Source organism: Lepisma saccharinum, chromosome 2 (genome assembly GCF_977018435.1).
Source record: "Lepisma saccharinum chromosome 2, izLepSacc3.1, whole genome shotgun sequence".
Taxonomy (NCBI): Eukaryota; Metazoa; Arthropoda; class Insecta; order Zygentoma; family Lepismatidae; genus Lepisma; species Lepisma saccharinum.
The window spans coordinates 92,600,959-92,625,114 of NC_139230.1; the positions used below are offsets into that span (position 1 = coordinate 92,600,959).

Genomic DNA, 24,156 nt, shown 5'->3' on the forward strand with positions numbered 1-24,156 from the left:
ACGTATCCAACAAATTTCCAATCACTTCAAAAGACTGTTGGCGGCCAATTTGCAGTCTCCTATGTACACTTCTCCAAATGTTACTTGACCGCCCTGAAAGATTTATAAGTCCAGAAATCATTAATTTGCCAACATAGCTCTTGAGAACCAGCAGAGAGTAGCCAACTTTACTGCAGGTCCCTCTACTAGGCGAAAAACCCTGTGGTGAAACATTTACATTCTTGATAATAACATGAAGTCAGAAACTGTTTGCCCAACATATTAATAGATAACAAAATGGAAAACTCAAGAATGAGGAATAATTTAAGAGAATACTTGCCATTCGGCATGTTAAAATTGGAATCAGAAAAACTGTTGTGAGGTCGGAAACACTGCACTCGCTTACGGTCCACCTGGAGGAAATCTCTGTCAAGTTTAAACACAAAAGGGCATAATTATGAATAGTTACAAAAAATTATATCTCGTATATAATGCGCAGTACAATCCAGTTTCAAGAAATGGCTCTCTTAGTCGTAGGTCGTAAAGCTGTTGCTATGCTGATCAACAGTGAATAACATCATACCTATTCAATGAGTCACCTGTTGCTATGTGGACCAAGAGGAGAATATCCTCTTGTGTAAACAATAAGTCTCCAACCCATGCCACCTCCCGGTTCTCCCTCCACTGTGTTTAGCATCCCGAAGCTTTCAATCTTTAACCACCTTATTTATTCTGTAATAGTAGAAAGCAAGATCAAAATTACGTTATGGATTTGCAGTGCTCAGGAAGTTATTTTCTATCATTTCTCGCCAACAAATACTGCTGATATGCATCCCATGTGACGGACGGTGCATGCTCGAATTTCGCCAGAGTTGTACTGCTTTTCTTGGTGTCGCAGAACATTACAGCACAACACAAAGTGAAGAATCGTGTGAAATGGTCTTCACACTTTTATACGTGGTTTTGCTCATTCCTACTTTACTTTTTCTAAAAGAACTTCAAAATACAGTAGAGCGTCGATTATCCGAAGTAATTGGGGGACATGGGTGTTCGGAAAACTGGTTTGTTCAGATAATCGAACTGTACATGTTTATTTGCCAAAAAGAAGTAGTGTACAGTAAATTTATTCATAAAAACAGGCATCTCTAAGTATTACAAAGTAACGTACAAAGGCAACTTTAGTAGGAATATATAGTATGTGGTACAGTTTATTAAACAAAAATATGTACATATTACATACGCATTTTGCATGAACAATACATACACCGACAGAAGTGTGCTGATTGTTGAAACACAGCGACTGGCGGCTTGGCCGGTCAGCAGCGCCTTATGAAGGCCCCATTAGAAGCAATGTTCCGCCAGCGGTGGCTCAGTGCGGCGACTACTGTGGGAAACTTGGTTTGGGAGTGAGGGGGATGATGGACGGTAGGGTGGGAGAGTAACAGGTGCGAGCGAGTACACAGTTCGGTTAAGCGGTCGTTCGGTTGACCGACGTTCGGATAATCGACGCTCTACTGTATATACTTTTTCCGTGACTAATGTAACATTCAGAACCTTCAAACTTAGTAGTTAGCAGCACAAGATTTCTTCCATTAAGGAATTTACACACTCCATATATAATTATTTGGCCAGTAATACATTTTAATTATTGTTTTCTTTTTCCTTATGTTTTCTTTCATCCAAAGCACCATAGAAATCAGAACGTTCCTTCATTTTGTGATGAACTTATTTCAACCGCATTTCGCGTTAAGTGTCGTTATCTTGAATGGAATACTGTTGCCATATTCAGAAATTGCAGGATTTAAGCTTTACAATGATATATAACATGATAGGGTTCCGAAAACATGAAAAATCAATGCAAGTGTCCCAAATTCATGGAATGACCCTGTACAGTTTCATGTTGGCTGTCTGAATTATTCCGTGCATAATACACACCACAGTTTTTAGGAGCAAAAATTTTGGAAAAATTTACTCATTTCCATGAGTAAATATGGTAAATGAGTAAACATTTGATCATATTGGGAGACCAAACATTAGATGTGTTGGGAATGGAAGGGTTTTCACTGTGCATTAATTGTTTCATGATCCAGTTGGATTTGAGAAGACTTCCTTTTTTCGTGCCGATATATGACAAGACTGTAGAAGCTATGAAGGAATATTTTGAACACTTGCGAGTGCTTAGGCCTGAATATGAACAATTTGGTGGGTTTAGGCTTCTATAAGAGCTGCAAACATGGGAGGACAAGACTCATTAGTGGTGTTCAGGTTCGAATCGTCGAGAAATATTCGAGAACTGTCTGCGTCAAGTTCGCAGCCTACAGGTTGAATCTCGTGTTGTCAAGTGGATTGTCCATCCCATGCATGTGTAACAGCTTCGAAAAAACACTCAAAGACACCAAAGATGTTTTGATACCTGATGAGAAGAAATGGATACACACACATACTCAGATGGTTCCAACACACAATGTTAATGCATGGAAACAGGGGAGTAGTGTGTTAAATATGTTCAGATTTCACATTCTGATTGAAATGGCAGCCTTAAACAGTGGCAACGATTTAGGGGATAGTTGCTCCCCAATTTTTGCCTCCACACTATGGCCCCTTAATGCTAAGACTTGTCTACCAAGAGAAAGTAAACTTTTTATTTGCTAATGTAAACAAGCTGAGGGTATTTTGATGCAATGTGTGGAGATTTGTTTACCTCCACCAGGCTGTGATCAATAGTTCCAAAGTTATTGAGTCCTGAAGTTAGCTCTGAGGCTCCATTTCTCAGAGATTTGGGTCACATTTTTCTCTTGCACACCACCTATCTCCACAAACCAATATTTCATGGGGGAACCTAATATTTGGAATACAAGCCTTCCAGACATGATTGAACCATCATGCCAAATTTCATCCAAATCTATAACCTGGAGGCCCTGGTGGATCTGACATGGAATACCCGTATGAATTCATGCAAAGATCCAACAACAAAGGAGAGACTATCAGGATTCATTTTGACCTCGTCTGCTTCTTCTGACAAAAGCAACAGTGGGTTTGCCTTTGAAGGGAAAAATGGAACCAGTAGCAGTAGGACTAAGAAGTATAACTGCCAGCATACTGAATATCTGACTGGTGATCTTTTTAAGTGATGCTGCTACAGTCTCTTTAAAGGAACATTTGGCATTTTATATTGGTACTTGAGCAGTATCGATGAAAATTCCTTACCAGTACATCCCTATATTTCACACTTAACATTTTATATGTACTGCACATATTTTTATGTAAGATTTACATTATAAACTACCAGAAAAGTTTTCTATAAAATATTTTTAACCCACTTACATTTCAGCAACAGTAGGAAGTTAAATTATTTTAGAAACATTTTCTTGTATAACTCACCTGGAAAATTTGCTAACTTTTACAAAAGTAATCGTTTACATAAGACTCGCCATTATGCTAAATACAAAGCAAAATTTGCTGGGTCATTGATATGGAGGTTAACAGATGATTGCTAAGATTGTGAAAATGTTAATAGAAGTTTAATCCCAAATATGAAAGAATACTTAAATAAAGCTTAATTCATATACAACTCTTGCAACTTACCTGTCCTGTCATGTGTTGTTGTTGTTGAGTTTGTGTTTGAAGTCCACTTTATGCACAGTAAGGCTAATCGGGACTGGACCTACAGTTTAAAGTGGGATCCAAAGCACTTGTGCCTCTACCGGGTATCAAACCCGGGACCCCTTGATTACAAGGCAGCGACACTACCACTGCACCATCGGGGAGGCCCCTCCTGTCATGTGATTATCATAAAATATAGAGGGAGGTTGTAAACACAACTAAGATAACTCATCTTTTATATAGACATGTGGCATTTATGTTTGAATTAATTGTGGTTTAAAAATGTGGCTGCAATATTTGTAGGATACCTTAGTACATAAAGTGCTGTTTGCTACCGAAAGTTCCAGAAATATGTATTTTTTTTTCTCAAGTTTTAGTCCTTTTATTCGTTTCAGTGAGCACTGCCACTATCTTCCTTTGTGTTGTTTGGGACCCACTGGGATCTTCATTTTATTGCTGCATGAGTTGCCATTGTCTGGTCAGGCTATCTGCTTCTACAAGCTGTTTGTTCTATCAGTTGCAAAAGTGAAATCCATATGGGGTAGTCTTTGAGCTCATGCACATTGTGCATTGTAGAATGCAGTCTTCATTGTGTATCAGTAAGGGAGCTTTCAGATTGAAGTAAAAAGTGACATGTGATGTGGAAAGCAACATTTGACACTTGGACACAAACCTTCAGAAATAAATGCAACCTTTCATACTGGAGTAACATGACAAACTGCACAGGTTATTTGTGTGTTACTCAGACTGGATCATCTTCTGGCTCGGTTTATTGCAGCCAGGAGGGGTGAATTGCCTATTCCAGTGTGTGTGTGTGTGTGTGTCTGTGTGCAGTTTGTTGTCATGTTGCCAGTCACTTCGGTTTGAAAGCTATCTTATATGGCCTAACCGGATGTTACATATAACAGCAATTTATACAGTGCAAAAGAAGTTTGCAATTCAGAAAAAGATGATCACATTGCTATGGGAGATGGTTACAAGGGTCACTGAAATGTCTACAATGAGAAAATCTTTGACAGAAGAAGATTCTAAGTACTTTTTATGCACTTCTTCTTACATAAAGCTTCATACTGGGAACTCATCTGGGGTAGGCACTGTGCTACTACACGCAAATAATCAAAATATGAAGAGTAATAATGTCCTGTATGGTTAGCTCTTTCTGGGGTAAGTTAAGTAAGTTTCATGCTTTCAACCCACAGAAGAAGACATTAAAGATCAACACAGAAATGTTACTCCATCAGAGGAAAAGTTAAAACACGTAACTTTCTTTAGAGCAAAATACTTTATTTGTTACCTTGACTGCAAATTTAGGCAGCAAGATTTAGCATCCAGACACAACTAAGGACCCCAAACAATGACAGTATTATGATTGAATGGTACCTTTCTATTCAATTCAAATTGTATATGATGCAGCAGTAAATATTAAGCATGGAGTTATGGTAATTGTCCAGGCACTATAACATGGAAAATCTAGAATATATAAAAAATGCAAGGCGTAATTTATAGTCCTTCTATATAATTTATATGCTGTATTAACATACAGAGTTATTTGTAATGTCATGAAACATTTAAAAAAAAATACCACTCAAACTAACCAACAGATAGTAGTAATTTGTACACTGAAAGAATGACAAAACTCTTTCAAGGTTTTGTAATAGAAAGTGCTCATGCATAGTTGCCATGGGTTGCCACTAGAAGTCAGTAGTAGCAAGAGAAGGTGTTGATAATATGGTGTCAATGCAATGGCTACCCCAATCTCTAGATTTACACTCTTGCATCTATTTCTCATGGTGATTCTTAAATGAGACAGTCTTGGTGCTCCTACTTCTCAGTAATCTCATGGAACTTCACAAGTGTATCAATGTGTTTGTGGTTCAAACACATACTGGATGAAATGGAATATCATCTAGATATTTGAAAGGTGGAAAAATTTAGCATTTGCAGAGATAGAGGGAGGGAGGGATGAGAGAGAGGGATGAGGGAGAGGGAGAGAGAGGGGGGAGGGAGAGGGGAGGAGAGGGAGGGAGAGAGAGAGAGAGAGAGAGAGAGAGAGAGATCCTTTTCCATTTTTAATAAAATATAGTATCTGTTGCATAATTTAGTAATGGTAATTTTGAAATATTTCCTAACTGACACTTTCAATGTGGATGTAGTTTGGACAACACTGGATATATGATCAGTTATGTTCAACAGGACATGACATCTTGCTAGTAGCTATGAAGCTGTAGAACATGGTTGAAAAACTGCAAACAGTAGAAAAATATGCTCAATTTTTTTAATGGATGACATGGTTATGATTATGGGCAATAAGGTGCACTTTCATGGGTCTGGTTGTGTAAACAAGCAAAATGTTCACTAGACCAACATAAATCCATAACAACTTCATAAGCAACCCTTTCACTGTGAACACATTGTAGGGTGCTAATTCCATTATTTCATTGATAAAGGTGGAAATTCAGTTAACAATGAATTCTGATCACTGGGTGTTGATGTTGCACATCTGTTTTACCATAACTGGAAAGTTATGGCATTAACATTTGAAAAATAAGACTGACTGTCCAACCATATGGCAAGAGATTCAATGGTGGATGTTAAAGAAATGATTCTTAATAAATAAATAAATATATATATATATATATATATATATATATATATATATATATATATATATATATATATATATATATATATTGCCCATTCTAAGTGCAGTGATTTGCTATGGTCTGCCCAATCACCTTTCAATTTGCGATTATTTCATCTGAAGCTACATCAAATGTTGATCAATAAACTTCACAACAGATGAACTCAAAACTGCTAATCATCAAGAACTTACAGCAATGCTACAAAACATGGTGAAACAGACAATGCAGACTACGAAACAAAAATGTTTGCAAAAAATTGGAATCAACTAAATGACATTATTTTTAAGACTAAATGAACATTTATATATAAATGGCAAACATTGTTCTGTACATTTATAAAATAAAATCTGTTAATATGCAAAATTCACTTCCAGAGTATTAATTTAAAAGCTATCAGGTTCCTCTGCCAATAACAAGAGATTTAAGCCAAAAATTTTAGCAAATGGTAATTATCAGCAAATAATGTTTTTTGTGTGTGTTTGCATCCGGGAACTTTTCTAATGGTGGAAGAAGCGGCCCCGGCGCCCACCCAGCGTCGAATAACATGGGTACCTGGGGGAAACCCTGGGGGGTAAAGGCAGTCAGGGGCGTGATGCTGATCACATCACCCCCACTCACGACCGGATCAAGAAAGTGTGGGGCGTTACCCCCACACCCCCTATACGCCTTCATGGCGTAGTGCTATGCACAGGGGAACACTTTACCTTTACCTTTTTTTTGCATTGTATATTTTAGTTATTTTATGTTCACATCTGTTAAATTAATTATGGTGATGAGAATAATGAATTGATGAAATGGATGAGGGAACAACCACAAAGAAATATCCGTGTCTTTTCCAGGAATCAAAAACAAGTACATTAGAGAAGCAGGCTCCAGTCAATGTGATATACAGTGGTGTACAAAACTTAAAAGATGAGCTATCATCATGTAGGAACAGCCTGGATATGTGAAATTCATTATTTACTGAAATGGTGTAACAGCAGCACAAATATAGAAACAGAGGAATCAAATGGATTTCTATTCAGAATTAGCTTTAAATTACTGGGTGTCATGTTACAGATACATCACTGTATGAAGATTGTGTGAAGGAAGATGAAGTCCTCAATAGGGGGATTTCTATGCCGGATTTGCAAAATCTGCTCACACTTTGCACTAGGTTGTTCAAAAGTTCTTGCAGTGACAAGACTTATTACATACATAAGTTAAGCATGTCTATAATTTTGTGATTGTTCTTGAGAAAATAAAAGCCTCAATTTATATATAAAGGTTTAAAATGGAGTATATACAGGGTGGCTACTCTAGGACCTTGAAAAAATTCAGGTATTATTCCCAGTTTTCAAGGCAAACTTTTTAAAAATTCAAGGCTAGAAGTACGTGTTTTCTCTATTTTAACTTACGTATTACCACCTCTCACCACCCACACACACATATGCACAAATATATCAACAATATAAAGAGTGTGTGTGATTCCAATGTATCCAACAATTCAAATTAATTTAAATTAAATTAAACGGTAAATACATTTAAAATATTTAATTTAAGGTGCGGAGTTGTACATTTGCCACTTCACAAACTCAGACTCGAAATACAGTACATCTACAAACACAAGTCACAAATGTTATGGTTTATATTCTAATCTACGAAAAATTGTAAATTGTATAAGAATTTCAGAATAAAATTTACCTAATCATCTTCAAGATGAAAAACAGTGCTCTTGTAAATCACAAATGAATTAATAATTCTAAAAGCTTCAAGGAAGGTGAATCTTCCGTCTGTCAGATATAGTTCTGGAAAGGACACGAACAAAGTAAACGGGTTGAGCGAATTGTGTTTTATTTTCGATGCATTTTCTTTTCCTTCCCTGAAATTAAAGCTAAACTGTGAAAAAGTTGCAGGGCATTTATAAATATGTATAAATTCAATTGGATTTGCATTAATAAAAGTTCCAATTCTTCACGTCTATGGAGAAAATTTCAAGCAGAATTCACGCATAATTCCTGGAGTCATTAATTCATGCAGAATTCCTGGAAATCAAGGGATTTCCGGTGAGTAGCCATCCTGTATATAATACATTGCCAGTCAAAACATACTACGAGGGGCGATCAGGTTGCTCCGACCCTAACATAGAAGGAATGACGTCACGATTGATTTTTTATTTTGTTATTGTTTAGTGATCCTTTATATGCTTTCAATCTGAATTGCAAGTCTAAGTAACGTACAGTTTTCTCTTTACAGGGGTTTAACTGAGTGAAGTTGTGTCAATGTGCCAGAATGGAGAAAACTGAGGTGAGAGCTGTGATTAAATATTTTGTGAAGAAGAAGTGGACGGTATCCAAAATTCATGAGGACTTGGTGGATACATTAGGGGACAGTGCTCCTTCATACAATATGGTGAAGAGATGGTGTCGTGAGTTTAATTGTGGGAGAGAGTCGTGTGAGGATGAACATGCAGGTGGAGCACCAAAAACTGTCATGACGACCGAAAACATTAACAAAGTCCACATATCGTGCTGAAGGATCGTCGAGTCACTATCCGTCATGTTGCTGATATGTGTGGCCTGTCATATGGCACTGTGCAAAACATAATTACCCAGGAATTGCAAATGAAAAAAATTGCTGCAAGATGGGTCCCTCGAAACCTCACCCCAGATCAGAAGCGCACCCGAGTGCTCATCAGTCAAGAACTTCTTGCCAAGTTTCGTGCTGATATAGACGATTTTCTTGCCCGATTTGTAACTATGGATGAAACATGGGTCCATCACTTCGACCCAGAAACAAAATCACAAAGCATGGAGTGGAAACACCCACATTCTCCACCAACGAAGAAGTTCAAGGTACAAACGTCAGCCAAGAAGGTGATGGCCTCAATTTTCTGGGACTGCAAGGGTGTCCTTCTTGTGGACTATCTACAAAGAGGCCAAACCATCACTGGCACATACTACAGTGACCTAATCAAGAAATTACGTGATTCCATCAAGAAAAAGAGGCGTGGGATGTTGACCCGTGGTGTGCTCCTTCACCAGGACAATGCACCTGTCCACACCTCACGCATTGCGAGGGCCGCTATCGCAGATGCATCGTTCGAATTGCTGCCCCACCCACCCTATTCCCCAGATTTGGCCCCCAGTGATTTCCATTTGTTCAAACATTTGAAGAATGACATTCGTGGGCAAAAATTTTCTGATGATTCTGAGGTGATAAGGGCTGTGGACTCATGGTTGGAGGACCAGTCGGAAGATTTTTTTTTGCAAGGTATCCACGCGTTGGAGCACCGATGGGAGAAGTGCATTGGAGTTGCAGGGGAGTATGTTGAAAAATAAAAATAAAATTGAAACTCTATTGCCGCTCTTTCTATGTTAGGGTCAGAGCAACCTGATCGCCCCTCGTACTTGAGTAAGAATTTGACACTACTTGATAGAAACAAACTGAAATTTATTATTAAACTGTTGTTGCAATGTTTATTATTTTCTATGCACATGATGACATAAGGAAGTATAATATACAGTGCGTTCATTTTGGCTCAGGGCCAAGATAGAACGTGACTGCAGACGGTGAGGCATGGCCCACATGCTGGCATTTTCGATTCCCAGCACCTAACAACTTCGTGTCTAGTGTTTAATAATGTCAAGAAAACAACTTGCAAGCAAAACAAACATGTCAATCAAAAGACATCAAAGGATGCTGGGAATGTGTGAAAGCAGTTGGCCACCACTTTGAACAACTGTTACAACAATATAAATATAATTGTCTGCATGCTAGAGATATGTGCATAAAAATAAGCGGGATGTTATGGATTGAAAATGCCAGCATCTGGACCATGCCTTGCCACCTGCAGTCATGCGCTATCTCGGTTCTGAGCCAAACTGAACGCACTGTACATTTTCCATTATGTATGAATTTTAAAGACCACAGTTAGCAGTTTATTGAAATAAGATAATTATTTTTAAGAATCAATACACACAGTTTATTTTCATAAGGAAAACACAACATTGATTTATTTCCCATCACGTACATTGATAAGGAAGAGGATATATGATTCAAGTTAGGCACATTAAATGCCTCTTATTTTACATGGGGGCAATATATTATTGGTTACTGATAAAAATTTCATCATAGGTATCAAAACAATCTTATTAGATCAAACAGAGGCAAATGACAACATACTAGCAATATGCTAGGACAACAATACAAAAGGAAGGGAGATAATGAGAATAAAAAACCTGAAATTATCAATACATTTAATTCATTACCATTTTTCATGAACACTAGTTCTTTGAAAAATAGCTACCCAGCATCCCTACAAGATGAAATGAATCATATAATTAAAATAATTTAAATATCAGTTAGTACAATATGTTCATCATGTTTATAGAATTTTAACCTTCAGCAGACGGGAGTCTCTCCCATGTGTTAGTCTGTTAGTCCCCCACCTCCCAAAAAAATTTTTGCTCTTAGCAGAGGCAAGATTTGTACATTGTACCTCCCAATAATGAAAGAAAGGAAGAAGAAAATTGAAATTTTACACAAAAATTGGTATTCGGCATGCCACTGTGGGCACCGCAATGAACCAAAGTGAATGATCTGATTTGCTTTTATTTTACTTCACTTTTTGTGCCACTTTTGGCTAGTTTGCAAAGATGGAGATTCATGAGATTCATAAATTACATCCAATAATGTTATGATCTTCTTTCAATCTTTTTCAAAAACAGTAACAATAAATATATTGCCTTGTTATTTTAGTATATCATATCTTTATATGTATATGAATGAACAAAAAAGACAGAACTGAATTATCATCTGTAGATTTCAAGAAATGACATGTTGGTTGCTTCCACATGAGTGGTGGTTTCATTTGAACTCAACCACCCGGAAGTGAATAATTTGGGTGATTCACTTGAAATCAGCCGTCTGCTAAAGGTTAAATATAAATGCAAATTGTATTAACAATACTATTTATTGCATCTTTATTCACTGAAAATAGAAGGTTCTAGAATAATTTTTAAAATCGTAGAATTATCCCATCACACTTACTTGAATATTGCCAGTATTTCTTCGAATTGCTGCCTCTTGCTGTTGAGTGACTACATTTCCACCTCCTGAACTAGGCCGAAGTCCATCAGTTACACAGTGCTGGTTATCTTCACACTGAAAATAATGGTAATTTCAATTGGTTCAATTCATGTACATAAATATCATAGAGAGAGCTGCTTTAAATATGAGACAAGGGTTATCTACAATTATTATCTGCCACAAAATGAGATTCTATTGGTTGCTTAAATTTACATTGATCATGTGCTTATTTGTGATTATTTCAGTGTGTGTGTGTGTGTGTGTGTGTGTGTTGTATTATTACATTATCTTTGTATTACTTGCCTTACAACAAGAACACTTGATTCTTCAGTAATTTTAATAATTTTCTGGCTCAGTTCAGCAACTCAATGAGAAATGAAGTTCAATACCTTCCCATTCCAGTGTGAAAGAAGTATTTAGATGCTAGAGACCCACTGGGTTTTCAAGTGCCTTTCACACATGCAGTGTGAGGTGCAAATAAACATGAGACAGTTTTCTTTTTAATTTATCAGTCTCCATTGGAAAGTGAAACTTGAGAATCCCCTCCTCACCAAGCACACTTAGAAGAAGAGAAAGAAAATTTAAATTTTATGCAAAAATTCCTCTTCAGCAAACCCCTGTGGCTCCAACAATAAACAAAAGTAAATACAAAAATTCTAAAATGTAGTAATGTTATGTACAATCATTCAATACTAAAAAAGCAGAGCTGATATCAATAATTGCTTCTAGTCAAGTAGTACACTGGAGACTTGAACATGAACAAACAACATTTGATTATATACATAGGCCCTACAGAAAAACCATCTTCTTCATGTGCACTAATTAGGAGGTAAACGGGAATCGACCAGAGTTAAAAAATAAAAAGAAACTGAAATTTAAGATTTTTCCCTATTTTTTTGTTCTATTTCCAAATATTTTGACGAGTAATGTTTTCTCAAAGAGTGGCCTTTACTGGTACTCGCATTCAAGTACCTGGCTGATATGGTATAGTTGCTAGGACTTAAGTCTGGGAATAAGTGGCAACAATTATCATGCTGGATGATTTTCAACTGGGCATTGCATAATAGCACTACATCTCAAAGTTTTTCTATTTACATTAGTCTATATTGGGGGTCACAGGGACTTGAAGATAAATTTATTGTGTAAAAATTCCCTTCCTTCTTCTAACTGTGCTTGTTGGGAGCAGAGAGCTGCACATTGGCCAGAATCATTTACTAGGCCCGCCTGGCAGGCTAGTAAAACTGTAGACCTGGGTTTTGACCCGTCAAGCATCGAAAGCCCACGGGTAACTCGAAGGCCTTGCAAGATGAAGCTCGCTTATCTTCAGCATACACTCATTCCGATTTTGCACAGTCTCCAGATACATGAGTCACGCAGTCACCGTTGTCATCACTTTTATCAATTTGAAATTGCAGACATATATTCCTTGATAAAAAAAACATTTGTATCACTCACACTCAGTGGGGGCGATTGGGTTCCAAAACTAGGGGGCCAAAATGCAAAAGTGGGGAGGGGGGCAAGGACAGTTTAATTTCCCTTGGTACATGAGGTAAGCGTGGTGCAAAAGTTTCAAAAAGTGGGGGGGGGGACAACTGCACCCTCTCGGCCCCGCCCTTAATCGCCGCCACTGTTGACACCTGTAAAGGAGTACAAACCAAGCTTCGCAAAAAGTGCCATCGTAAAGATTTTGGAACTTTGTGTGACTGGTGGTTGTTCTACATCACACTTTTGGGGGTGGAGGTGCTCCCTATGGTGCAGTGGTAGTATCATCGCCTTGTAATCATGGGTTCCCAGGTTCAATACCCGGTGGAGGCACATGGTGGTTCGGATCCCACTTTAAACTATAGGTCCACTCCCGATTAGCCTTATTGTCCATAAATTAGCCAAATGAATAAATCAATCAATCAAACAGATTTTCTCTCTGGTGTAATTTTGCCAATTCAATATCCAAATGTTGCTCAAGATCCCCCCCAAACACTAAAGCACGATGGTCCATAAAATGGAACATGAAATCAGAATTTGCATTATAAAAGGTTTTTGAATATTGTCATCTCTTTCAACAAATCATCGTTCGCTCATGTTGTTGCTAGCTATCTAGTTCCACACACCGCACTGATAGTAATACGATGCAAAATATAATTGTTAGCTTGTATCTTCATACGGGTGCAAATAGCAGGCAATGTTATTTACACATTTCAACAAACAAACAACGTAAAAATGAAACCGAGAGAAGATTTACGATTTAAAGACCAGAAAAGTGACATAAAATGAACAAGACACACAAACCTATTTCAAGACCTTCGAAAAAAATTTGGAAAATATGAGGTAGTTGGTTTGACATAATAATGAAACTAATTTCAGAAGTTACAAAATCTTAGGTACAGTGGCGTAGCAACATATTGCGAGGCCCTGGGCAAGATTAGAATGCAAGGCCCCATCCGTTCTTTAAGTTTGAAATATCAATGTGAATCGATACACAGTCATCAAGGAAATGTCAGCAAATTATCATATTTATATAATAACCTATAATAATAATTAATTTCTGACAAAAATTATTTTTAATAGTACGTGACAGAGAAATTTAAACTTAGCAGAGCTACAGTAACACGCTGCTGGAATTTTCATTAACCAAAGTAGTAGTAATAGTATGTTTTTTAAGCAGTAAGACCACTGAAATATCCTTAAATGTACTAAACTTTTTTTAAAAAAAATCAGAAATACAAACTAAGAATCTTTAAATATAACCTATATATTATTTAATGAGTCATTTCAAAGTTTGTGGGATGTAAATGTCACAAACCATGGCTTAAGTAGAAAATATTGAAGGACGCACATAAAATGTCGGTGCTTGTTACAGTGGGGGGAACGGGGTGCACTAAACCGCAATCCTGTCTAGGGGCCAAAGGTATCTACCTACAAGTTCTTCGACAAAATCGGTTTCAACATCAACAAATCATAAAACGATAGTCATTTGCCCCATAAGTGTGAAATCTTTGGTGTAATCAATTGATACAGCTGATTTGACTTTTTTAATTAGCAATTTTGACTTTGTTGCACATTAATTGTACCATGTTGCACATTAATTGTACCAGTTAATTTTGAACTTTAGGACTTAAATGATAATAATAGTTGTGAATCTCATTTTGTTGTTACATCTTAATGTTCTTGTAATATTAAATATTTGACGCAGTGGCGTAACAAAATCGTAAAGTACGCGTCCGCAAGAAACAAATTTGGGTTCTTCAAGTACAGTCAGATTCTTCCAGGAAATGTATGTAATTACTTAGAATGGCTGGTTGTGGCTACACTTACATTAATAATTATACAAATCCATGCTATACCTCTGAATTTTCACATATTACAACATATCTTTCTTTGACATATATGTATTCAAAAGAAGAAAATACAAATACTTACTTATCCCCTCCCCTGCCCCTCTTAACAGCTGCTATTTTTGCTTATAAAAATTACTGAATTTTAAATGAAGGGAAATTTAAGTGTTTTTTCAGATGACATATTACATTTACATTCGTCTGAGCTTCACCCCATCAGTACATATATTTTGTTTCCTTTATTTCCTTTCTTAGAGCATAATAAACACCATTAAATTATTACGAGATTAATATACTTTCACAAAAAGTGATTCTGATATCTACAAATTTCATGCGTACACTATTCTGTAATTTTATTTAAAGTGATTTCAATAAGTGATTTTTAAAAATAGAATTCCTGATTGAAATCAAACCACCTTGCTTAACAGAAAGCTGGCTTCCGGGCAGTGAATGACACTTTTATATTAGATCTTGACCTTTCTCGTTCAAGAGTGAGATTACTGAGTCCGCTAAATTTGGGCTGAATTATACCATTCGACATTACATTCAAGAAGTTTTTCCTAAGTTTCAATTTTGAGAAATATAGTTCTTTTTTTGTGGTTGTTACTTGAAGAGTAGGAATCAAACAGTAGGTGGTACAGGATACAGAGAACACTGGAAGCTAGTGTAGAGCTATCAAGGAGAAGAAACTTTGCCGAAGCACTTGATTTCAGATTTAAGCACATTCCTGAAACTTAGAACTTGGATCAGGAAATTTGGAAGATAAATCATCTTCGTGCCCGTTACAGAGGGCAATAGCTGCATCTGAAGTTGTAGGAACGAAGGAAGAACTGCTAATATTATCCATACCATTCTTCAGTTTAAAACACCGGAAGCATTTAAATGTCCCATACTTTGCTCCGTGGCAGTTTGAGGTGCTTTATCATTAACATATTAAAATTGGGTAGGCTATGCAAGGTCACGAGAAAGAAAAGACAAGACAAAGCACTTTTTAATCAAGAAAATAATAAATGGATAAAAATGTCCAAACAATTTTTGCGTTAATGTTTCACATGAGAAATGAGAATTATTTTGACCTTAGGCTTAGAGCTCCCACCCGCCTCTGATTTGACGTATTCATTCAAATTATAATGTTAAACTAGAATATAAAGGCAGATAAAGAAAAAGGTTTCAATTTTATTGCCCACAAAAATTAGCCTTTTCTATCTTTCTCACTTCCATTTATTATGTTTTTCTTATCAACCTCATGGGACGCGAGGCCCCTACATGCGCGGGGCCCAGGGTGGTCGCCCACTTCACCCACCCCTTGCTACGCCAATGATTATACAACCTCAAGGCACCTGCGCCTAGCACAAATTCAAATATTTCCATGTGTAGTGAAATATAATGGCCGTTGGCAGCAGTCACAGTAGTGCTCGCGTCTACCTGCAAGAACTATACCGAGTCTCACCGGTCTTTTTAAGACCCGGGTAATAGAAAAACCTGGCAGGCATCGATGCCTGTGCACAACTGGGACGTGAAGCTTGCTTGCGCAATGTTGAACACCTGGGCTTGACGTGCATGTTGCATATGATTGTAGGCATGCCTCCTCACAGACGAGTTTTTTCCGGGTCTTGTGCAAGTCTCTGGTTGGGAGGTGAGAAGTAAAGACTTCACTTCCTGTGAATGCCTGGACCACACATAAATAAAACAAACTTCAACTATTAGGACTACAAAAGACAAATTAGCTATCCCACATGACGAGAATTATAAAATCTGATGAATTTGTATTCTTCCTGTAATTAAATATGAATAACAAATTGACATGTACGAATTACAAAGTAAACATTGCATTTTACTTTCTTGTTGGTATTGCTTTTGTGAATTGTAAGTTTATATAGTGTTAATAACTTTAATAATAATTTATATAATTTATAATAATTTAATAATAACACTAAAAATGATAAACTTGGAAGAAAATACTTTGGAGACCGCACTACTTAAATTGAGCAATACGAAAAAGCAACAATTCTCATTTTTTTTCTTTCTCTCAGTGTTTGAAACTGAAATGCGAACACCTCAATTGTCACATTTACAGGGAAGCATTAATAGTTGCGAGAAAGAGAAACAAGAAGATTGAGAATTTTTGCACGGGGATTACTAGATACCTTGAAATCTCTAGTCATGTTAGTCAAACTTCTCTATTGGTTTTGATAATGAAATGCAGATTTCATATCACTCAATATGTATTATCCTCTTAGAAAACTCTAAGTTTAATTTTTGATGATGTCAGAGAAACTGTGCTATGGTTGTAAACATAGAGGCTAAAAAAAAGGCCTGTTATATGACCAGACCTTCAAGGACAGGGGGAAGTCTCTCCTTCCTTGCCGTAGGGTGTCTGCCGAGAACAGCCGAATGCTACCCAAAAATTAGCCTTTTCAATTCTGCAATGAGCTACGCACTGCACTCAATAGGAAACTTAGTGAGAGGGTACGGAGTAGGGAGTAGTACTGGGCTTTCATTTGAATGTGCTAAGGTTAGCAAATCTGTTGTGTATTTCAAGCTGTTTCATGCTGTCGCTTGACTTATTTAGGAGCAATATGCGAATATTCTGACTTATTTTTTACTTCTATAAAATGTTTAAAATGAAATATTTTTATTACTTTGTGTTGTCATTGCCGCATCAACCAAATTGTTATCCAGCTATGATTCTTTTGGTGCATATCTACACATTTGAAAAGCCCATGCTTATAATTCACATTGACATTTTTAACACAGTTTATAGACACTGCTCATGTTGTAAAAATTAAATTTAACCTTTAGCAACCAGCTGGGACAACTGCTATCCCAGAACCCCCTTGAGGATGGCTGGAATAGCATTTGCCCTAGTAACACATTATTCCTCCGAAACAAATAAAGATTTTTCAGTTTTTTTTATTATTATTATTATACAAAAGTATGACATACGCAAGAATCAAAACAACTCACCTATAGTATTCTTTGTAGGCAGTTTTATAAAAAGTTTATTTATTTCAGTGAAAAAGTATGTGCTGAGAAGAATGGTTCCTGAAAATCAGTTGTCGCTTTGTTTCTATGGATCACTTGAAATTACAGGAATTCACCATGAAAGACGTGCCTTTGATGTCATGTGGTCCCTGCCCAAATATCTTTTAAAAAATATATATTTTGGGGGAAATTTTGGCCCCTAATAGGCACACATGATTGATTGCATTGGTGTTTTAAGCCCAGTTTATGCACAGTAAGGCTAATCGGGTCTGGACCTACAGTTTAAAGTGGGATCCGAACCACTATGTGCCTCCACCGGGAATCGAACCCAGGACCCATTGATTACAAGATGGTAATAGGCACACATGAAAGAAAATATAGTTAGTTTTCATAGTACAGACATGTATCTACAATCCACCAAAGATCAATACCTCATTCCCAATTGCAGGTAATAAATAAAATGGGAATTTTCGGCCTGGTAGGATTGTCCAAAATTCCAAAACTTCTCGAAAATTATGATATTTTCTTTTTTCAAAATATTTGGACAGGGACCACATGACATCGAAGGTGGGTCTTTCATGGTAATTCCCTGCAAATCTCAACCTATTAGCATCCACAGGGGCAATGCAACAACCGATTGTCAGTAACAATGTTTCTCAGACAGACCCCTTTCACTTCTTATAATTACATAGTATTTTCTTTTTACTACCACCACCTTACCATGCAAGGATAGGTACCATGTTCATGTTATGAAAACCAACTGTTCTTTTTTCCATGTGTGCCTGTTAGGGGCCTGGAGGAATAGGCCCAAATTCCAAAATTTCCCCCTTTTTTTCTTTTTCCAAAATATTGGGACAAAGGCCACATGACATCAAAGGCAGGTCTTCCATGGAGATTCCCTGCAAATCTCAAGCTGCTGCAAAAACCAATTTTCCTCAAAATTTTTTTTTTTCATTTGGTTTATTTAGTGTCACATTTTTGCCACTTTTAGCTAATCGCGATGATGTGAATGAATGGAAATGGTGGTAATGGTGATAAGAAGAGACAATCGCAAACATATATGGATGACACAAATCAAGCCCCATAAAGGATTATACCGACTGCGAGTACAGATGCCAGAGTTTCGTTGGCCAACAACACTGCAGTTACTAGGGTGTACTACATGGAAGTGAGCTTGAAATTTGGGTACCTTAACTCCCCCAGATAATGTTGATACAATACTTTCTTCCTTTTTCATAGGTGCATTATTAATTTTTAATATTTTCCCTCCAAAAGTATTGAACTATTTTAACGCAAGTATTCGTACCTTCATGTGTATATAAATGAAAAATGAAAGTGGGAATAAAAAATATCAACAGTAGTGATCAAAGTAAAACAATAGAAATCAAATTAAAATTACACTCACACGATGCTGTGACATCAAGTTTCACTGACTGTTTTGTGTTTTTCAAACTTGAAAAGCAACAAAATCCAATCAGATTTTCAGAAAAAAAAATTATGTGAATAAGGGCAAGTAGTAGCTGCTAAAATCATTTGATGATTGGCGTTGAGTGGCAAATCAGTCAGAAATCAAATAATTTGTATGGTATGTAAAGACAGCATGCATGTAACACCTAAAATGTTGTCAGTTAAATTCAACTAAAGCACATGCAACCAATTTTACTGTGAGAATGCCCTTTTCAAAATTAACTATGATGCATAATTCTACTATTGAATTAATTGTTTCTAAAATTCTGTTGACACACACACCATATAAATATTCTTACCTGGGTTGAATTTAGGATAAGAACTCCATAAACAACACAGTGAAAGAATAAGAACTTTTCAGTAATGCGATACTACCAAAATGTCAACTGTCTTTGAGGCTTACACTGTGTGGCTTGTCATGTTTCTATCCTGATTTTATTCCAAGTAAGAATATGTATTTTTCAGCAAACTGGATCTTCTCTTACTTAAAACAATGCTGTACAAATGCTTATGTACAACCTATTATGCTATCAAATATATATAAAATATTTTATAATACCTTTTGTACATATGGCACTGGTATTGACCCGGTTTGACCCAAACTATTCCTCGCTGTCCACCATTGATCTTCGTCCTTTGTCACAACTGTCAAAATTTCACCCTTCTTGAAAGGCAAGTCATCTGGATCCTGCACAGAGAGCAGTTAAATGTTGTTATTCTTTCTATTATACAGTATACACACATGTGCACACACCAAATTCAGTGTGATTTGACAAACATTATTGAGCCAACAGTGAAATATTTGGAAATGACATTTACCATAGTTTGGTACATAAACAAAAAATTACAACATACATGTACTTGTAGATATTGCAGAGATAGATTCTTAATAGAAACACTAAGTAGTTGGTTCCAAAATATTTTCAAGAACCAAAAATCACTGAATAAAGGAACATGTAACCATACACATGTGGAGAAAGGTCTTAAATTAGAATCAAGCAGAAGGGTTAGAGATTTACTTTTGGAAGAATTCAACATACAAATGTCTGTGCAGAAATTTAAGCACAAACATTAACATTTTACAACAAAATTTAAAACTATTCTCTCTTCTTAAGCTGTTTGTTTTGAACAATATATGTAGCATTTTCTTAGTAATTGTGTTACTTCACAAGAAAAAAAATAGCATGCACAAACACAGAAGGCTGTAATGATCCTGAGAGATCATTCTCATTAGTAACGCTAATGTTTACTTACTCAGTGTATATGTAACCATGTTATTATGTTCAAAGTCATTTTAATTACTTGTTCAATGTTACATGTGTTAATACCTCCTTTGATAATTGTGTTTATCAGTAGCGATTTTTCTTTTTATTGTTCCATTAATAAGACCCTGCGTGGTCGCAAAGAATATGTATTATTTATCTGATAATTGTACATTAATGTTTAGCACACGTTTAATGTTATATGTATTTATCGTTTGTGCCTTGAGCACGTAGTTCAATCGTCTGCCGTAGAGATGGCCTTGCCTGCTCTAGCACTCATTTCCCTAAAGTAAAGGCCATCTTATCCGACAGAGGGACTCAATTTACTTCACACATATGGAAGGAATACCTTGACGGCAAGCAAATCAAATATTTCTTCACTACAGCTTACCACCCCAGTAGTAACTCCATAGAGAGAATGAACCAAGAAATAGTCAGACTGCTTAGACTGTTTTGCCATAGTGAACATCAGCGTTGGTCAAAACATTTAACAGACATTTCATGGTTGCTGAACAATTCCGTGTCAGAAGTTACTGGATATGCTCCTTCGGAATTATTCTTTAACCGACCCGTGCCCAATGAGGTGCTGGACCATTTCACCTGGCCCATGACGAAGCTGACGCTCAAATTACCAATTGGAACCAAAAGTTATTCCTCGCTAAGACCCGTGAGAGAAGAAAGTGTGATAAACGCAAGTTTAAAACTAAAGGACATGCCCGGGAATTAAGCGAAAATGACTTAGTGTTAGTGAGAAATCACAAGCTTAGCTCTAGAAAGACTAGAACTATAGCTAAGCTTTTCGAGGTGTTCATCGGCCCTTTCATTGCCACTGACCTTCGAAACAACACTGCCTTGCTGGTTCATCCAAAGACGAAGCAAAGTGTGGATCGAGTTAACTTCGATAATCTGCGCCTATTTCAGTGTTCCCCAGGTCGGAGAAGTGAAATACTAGGGGAGATCAATGTGTGTTAAGTGCTCAAAAATTTTTCAGAAATTTTGAATTTGAATTAAGAACTTGAACTTAAATTTCTTCAAAATTTTTCCCCAGGAGAGGGGCATTTGTAATGATCCTGAGAGATCATTCTCATTAGTAACGCTAATGTTTACTTACTCAGTGTATATGTAACCATGTTATTATGTTCAAAGTCATTTTAATTACTTGTTCAATGTTACATGTGTTAATACCTCCTTTGATAATTGTGTTTATCAGTAGCGATTTTTCTTTTTATTGTTCCATTAATAAGACCCTGCGTGGTCGCAAAGAATATGTATTATTTATCTGATAATTGTACATTAATGTTTAGCACACGTTTAATGTTATATGTATTTATCGTTTGTGCCTTGAGCACGTAGTTCAATCGTCTGCCGTAGAGATGGCCTTGCCTGCTCTAGCACGGTTCCACGTAGTTCGCGTGAACGGCGCTAGAGGCGCTACCTGAACCGAGGCTATATAACCAGCCGCGGAGTAGATTTTCTTCAGTTGGCTTTCAGGTCGGCTCACGATAAGATCTCTCTTACCAACTGACCCGGAAGAAAGGAGCACTCTGCTCTTGCGAGAGGCCAAGCTTCTTAAAGAAGGAAGGAAGGAAGGAAGGTGCACTCCGCTCTTGCAAGAGGCCAAGCACCCGAGAAAAGCCGCACTCCGCCTTCCAGCGAGAGAGGTTGAACTCTGCCTTTGGCAAGAGAACCCACTCCACTTTCGAGTGAGAGATACCCACTCCGCTTATTGGCGAGAGAGAAAAACTCCACTTTAGAGTGAGAGGACCCACTCCGCTTGTTGCGAGAGGTTTCCTCCCCCCTATCAACCTGCGGCACCCCGCCAGGGTAGTGTGGCGTGGGGTTTCTAGGCAACCGCCCAGAAGGAAAAATTACAGGTCAGTGAGATACTATGGTTATCGTGAGGGTGACCCTAATAGATGCCCCTTTGTTCCCCGAAAGCCAACAGTTCCCTGTAAAAGCCTGCAGCTATAAAAGTCGGCACTAGCAAAAGGACTGCACTTCCTGACGTTTGTTGGAGCTAAGGATACGACCCCAGAGGACAGCAGCAGCAGTGTATCTGTTCCCAGTTTATGGCAGTTTGCAGAAGCCATTCTCCCCCCATTGTGTGGCAATATATTGGCCAAGTGAGTGTAATATCCTACACGGGCGTGTGCTAAACTTACAACGTTTATAGTTGCATAAGTGTATCCAGCTACGTTCATTAAACTTTCTCCAACGTTGGACTGTGTACTTATTCCCGAACCCTGAGTGAAATAGAGTCTCATGCCACCGCTGGAGAAAAGGTTAGCATAATGGGTAAACTTTGCAGAGCGTATGGTGCTACTGATTGGTCGTGGCCAAGTTAGTAGACTTGCATCCAGCTGACGTGCTCGTGTAGGTGTAGTAGGCACTTTTCCCGAGCAGGACGTTGCAAAGTTAATTGGCGCTTACACCGTGGGGCCCGAGGTGTATATTACGAACTGTTAAAGTTGAGTGTTGAACCTAAGTGAGGACATGGAAGGTGATAAATTAGGGAAGAATCTCCGAAGTAGATCTAAGAAAACAATAGATCTAGAGACTCAATTTGCTTGCTGTAGAAACCAGGGAGAGCTAAAGGACTCATTCCAGTGTAGCCAGTGTCATAAAAATTTCCATTGTCACTGTGAAGGGAAAGAGATGACTAATATAACCGAAGGTGAACTTTTGTGTCGGACGTGTTTGTCAATGCCTGCCGTAGCCTCCGATCCTGAACCTAGTTTCTCTGCTCAAACTCCAGCAGCTCCAGGTTTACTAGAGTAGCTGATGAAGGATAAAGAGGAAAGGAAAAGTGAAAAGATTGAGGAAGAAAAACAGCGGAAGAAAGAAATTCTTGATGTTACTCGCTTGATTGAATCACTTGTAGAGAAAAGAGAACTTGAGAAGCGAGAATTGGAGGAGAAAAGACTGCTAGAAGCTGCTGAAAATGAATCTAAACGTGAAAGTGAAAAAGCTGAAAGAAAGCAAGAGCTGCAAGAGCTTAAAACTCTAATGCAGTTTCATGAAGAGAAAAGAGAAATTGAGAAAAAGGCGTCTGAAGCTAGAAGACAAGAAGACCTGGAGATGTTTCAGAAATTAGTTGAAAGTCTAGAAGAAAGGAGAAAACAAGAGAAGGAGGAGGAAGATGAAAAGCGTAGAGTAGAATTACAGGTTCTTACAGGGCAATTACAGGAGGAAATGGGCAAAACAACTGTAAAGTTAAAGGAGTATGTTAGTGAAGTTGTAGAACCTGTAAGAACTTGGCAAAGTGAAATCAATAGAAACATCGATTCTTACTTGGAGCTGGCCCACGCTTTAGCCGAGAAGGAAAAAAATAGTGAACGTCATGAAGAGAAGGTGAGAAATATTGAAAACACAGTAGAGTCCATTCAAGCTTCTGTTCAAGTGTTAAATGACAGAACTGAAGTAATAGAAAGAGAAGTCCAAAAACAGCATGAAGTTATTGAGGTTGCCACTTCCACTCTTCGGGATGAAGTTGAGAGGACAACTGTAGATAAGATTAAAAATCTTCAAGTACAAAATCAGAAACTGGAAGTAAGCTTAAGGCGGGAATTACAAGAACAAACTGGGCTATTTGTTAGAAGAGTGGACGACTTGCAGGTGCAGTTCCAAAATTTAAAAATTCAACCTGAGCTTACTCATGGGATAAGTTCTCCCATAGTAACTCCAGATAGAAGCTTAAATCCCGAAGCAGAATAATTTGAATTACCAGCTACAGTGCGAAACCCATTCTGTATTACAGATAAAGACCGCCTAGAACGGAGAAAGAGACCTCGTGATGGTGATAGTTCAGATGAATTC

General features: G+C 37.4%; 1 protein-coding gene across 1 annotated transcript in view; it reads right to left on the bottom strand.

Moving 5' to 3' along the window:
• The window catches only part of Crk (Crk proto-oncogene, adaptor protein), a 107,639-nt gene that overhangs the window by 9,208 nt on the left and 74,275 nt on the right, over nt 1-24,156 (bottom strand). The window contains exons 4-5 of the mRNA XM_083117502.1: nt 19,638-19,766; nt 11,256-11,369 (exon numbers count right to left, since the gene is read on the bottom strand). Of these exons, the coding sequence (XP_082973628.1) occupies nt 11,256-11,369; nt 19,638-19,766 (243 nt within the window). The remainder of the gene's footprint in view (nt 1-11,255; nt 11,370-19,637; nt 19,767-24,156) is intronic.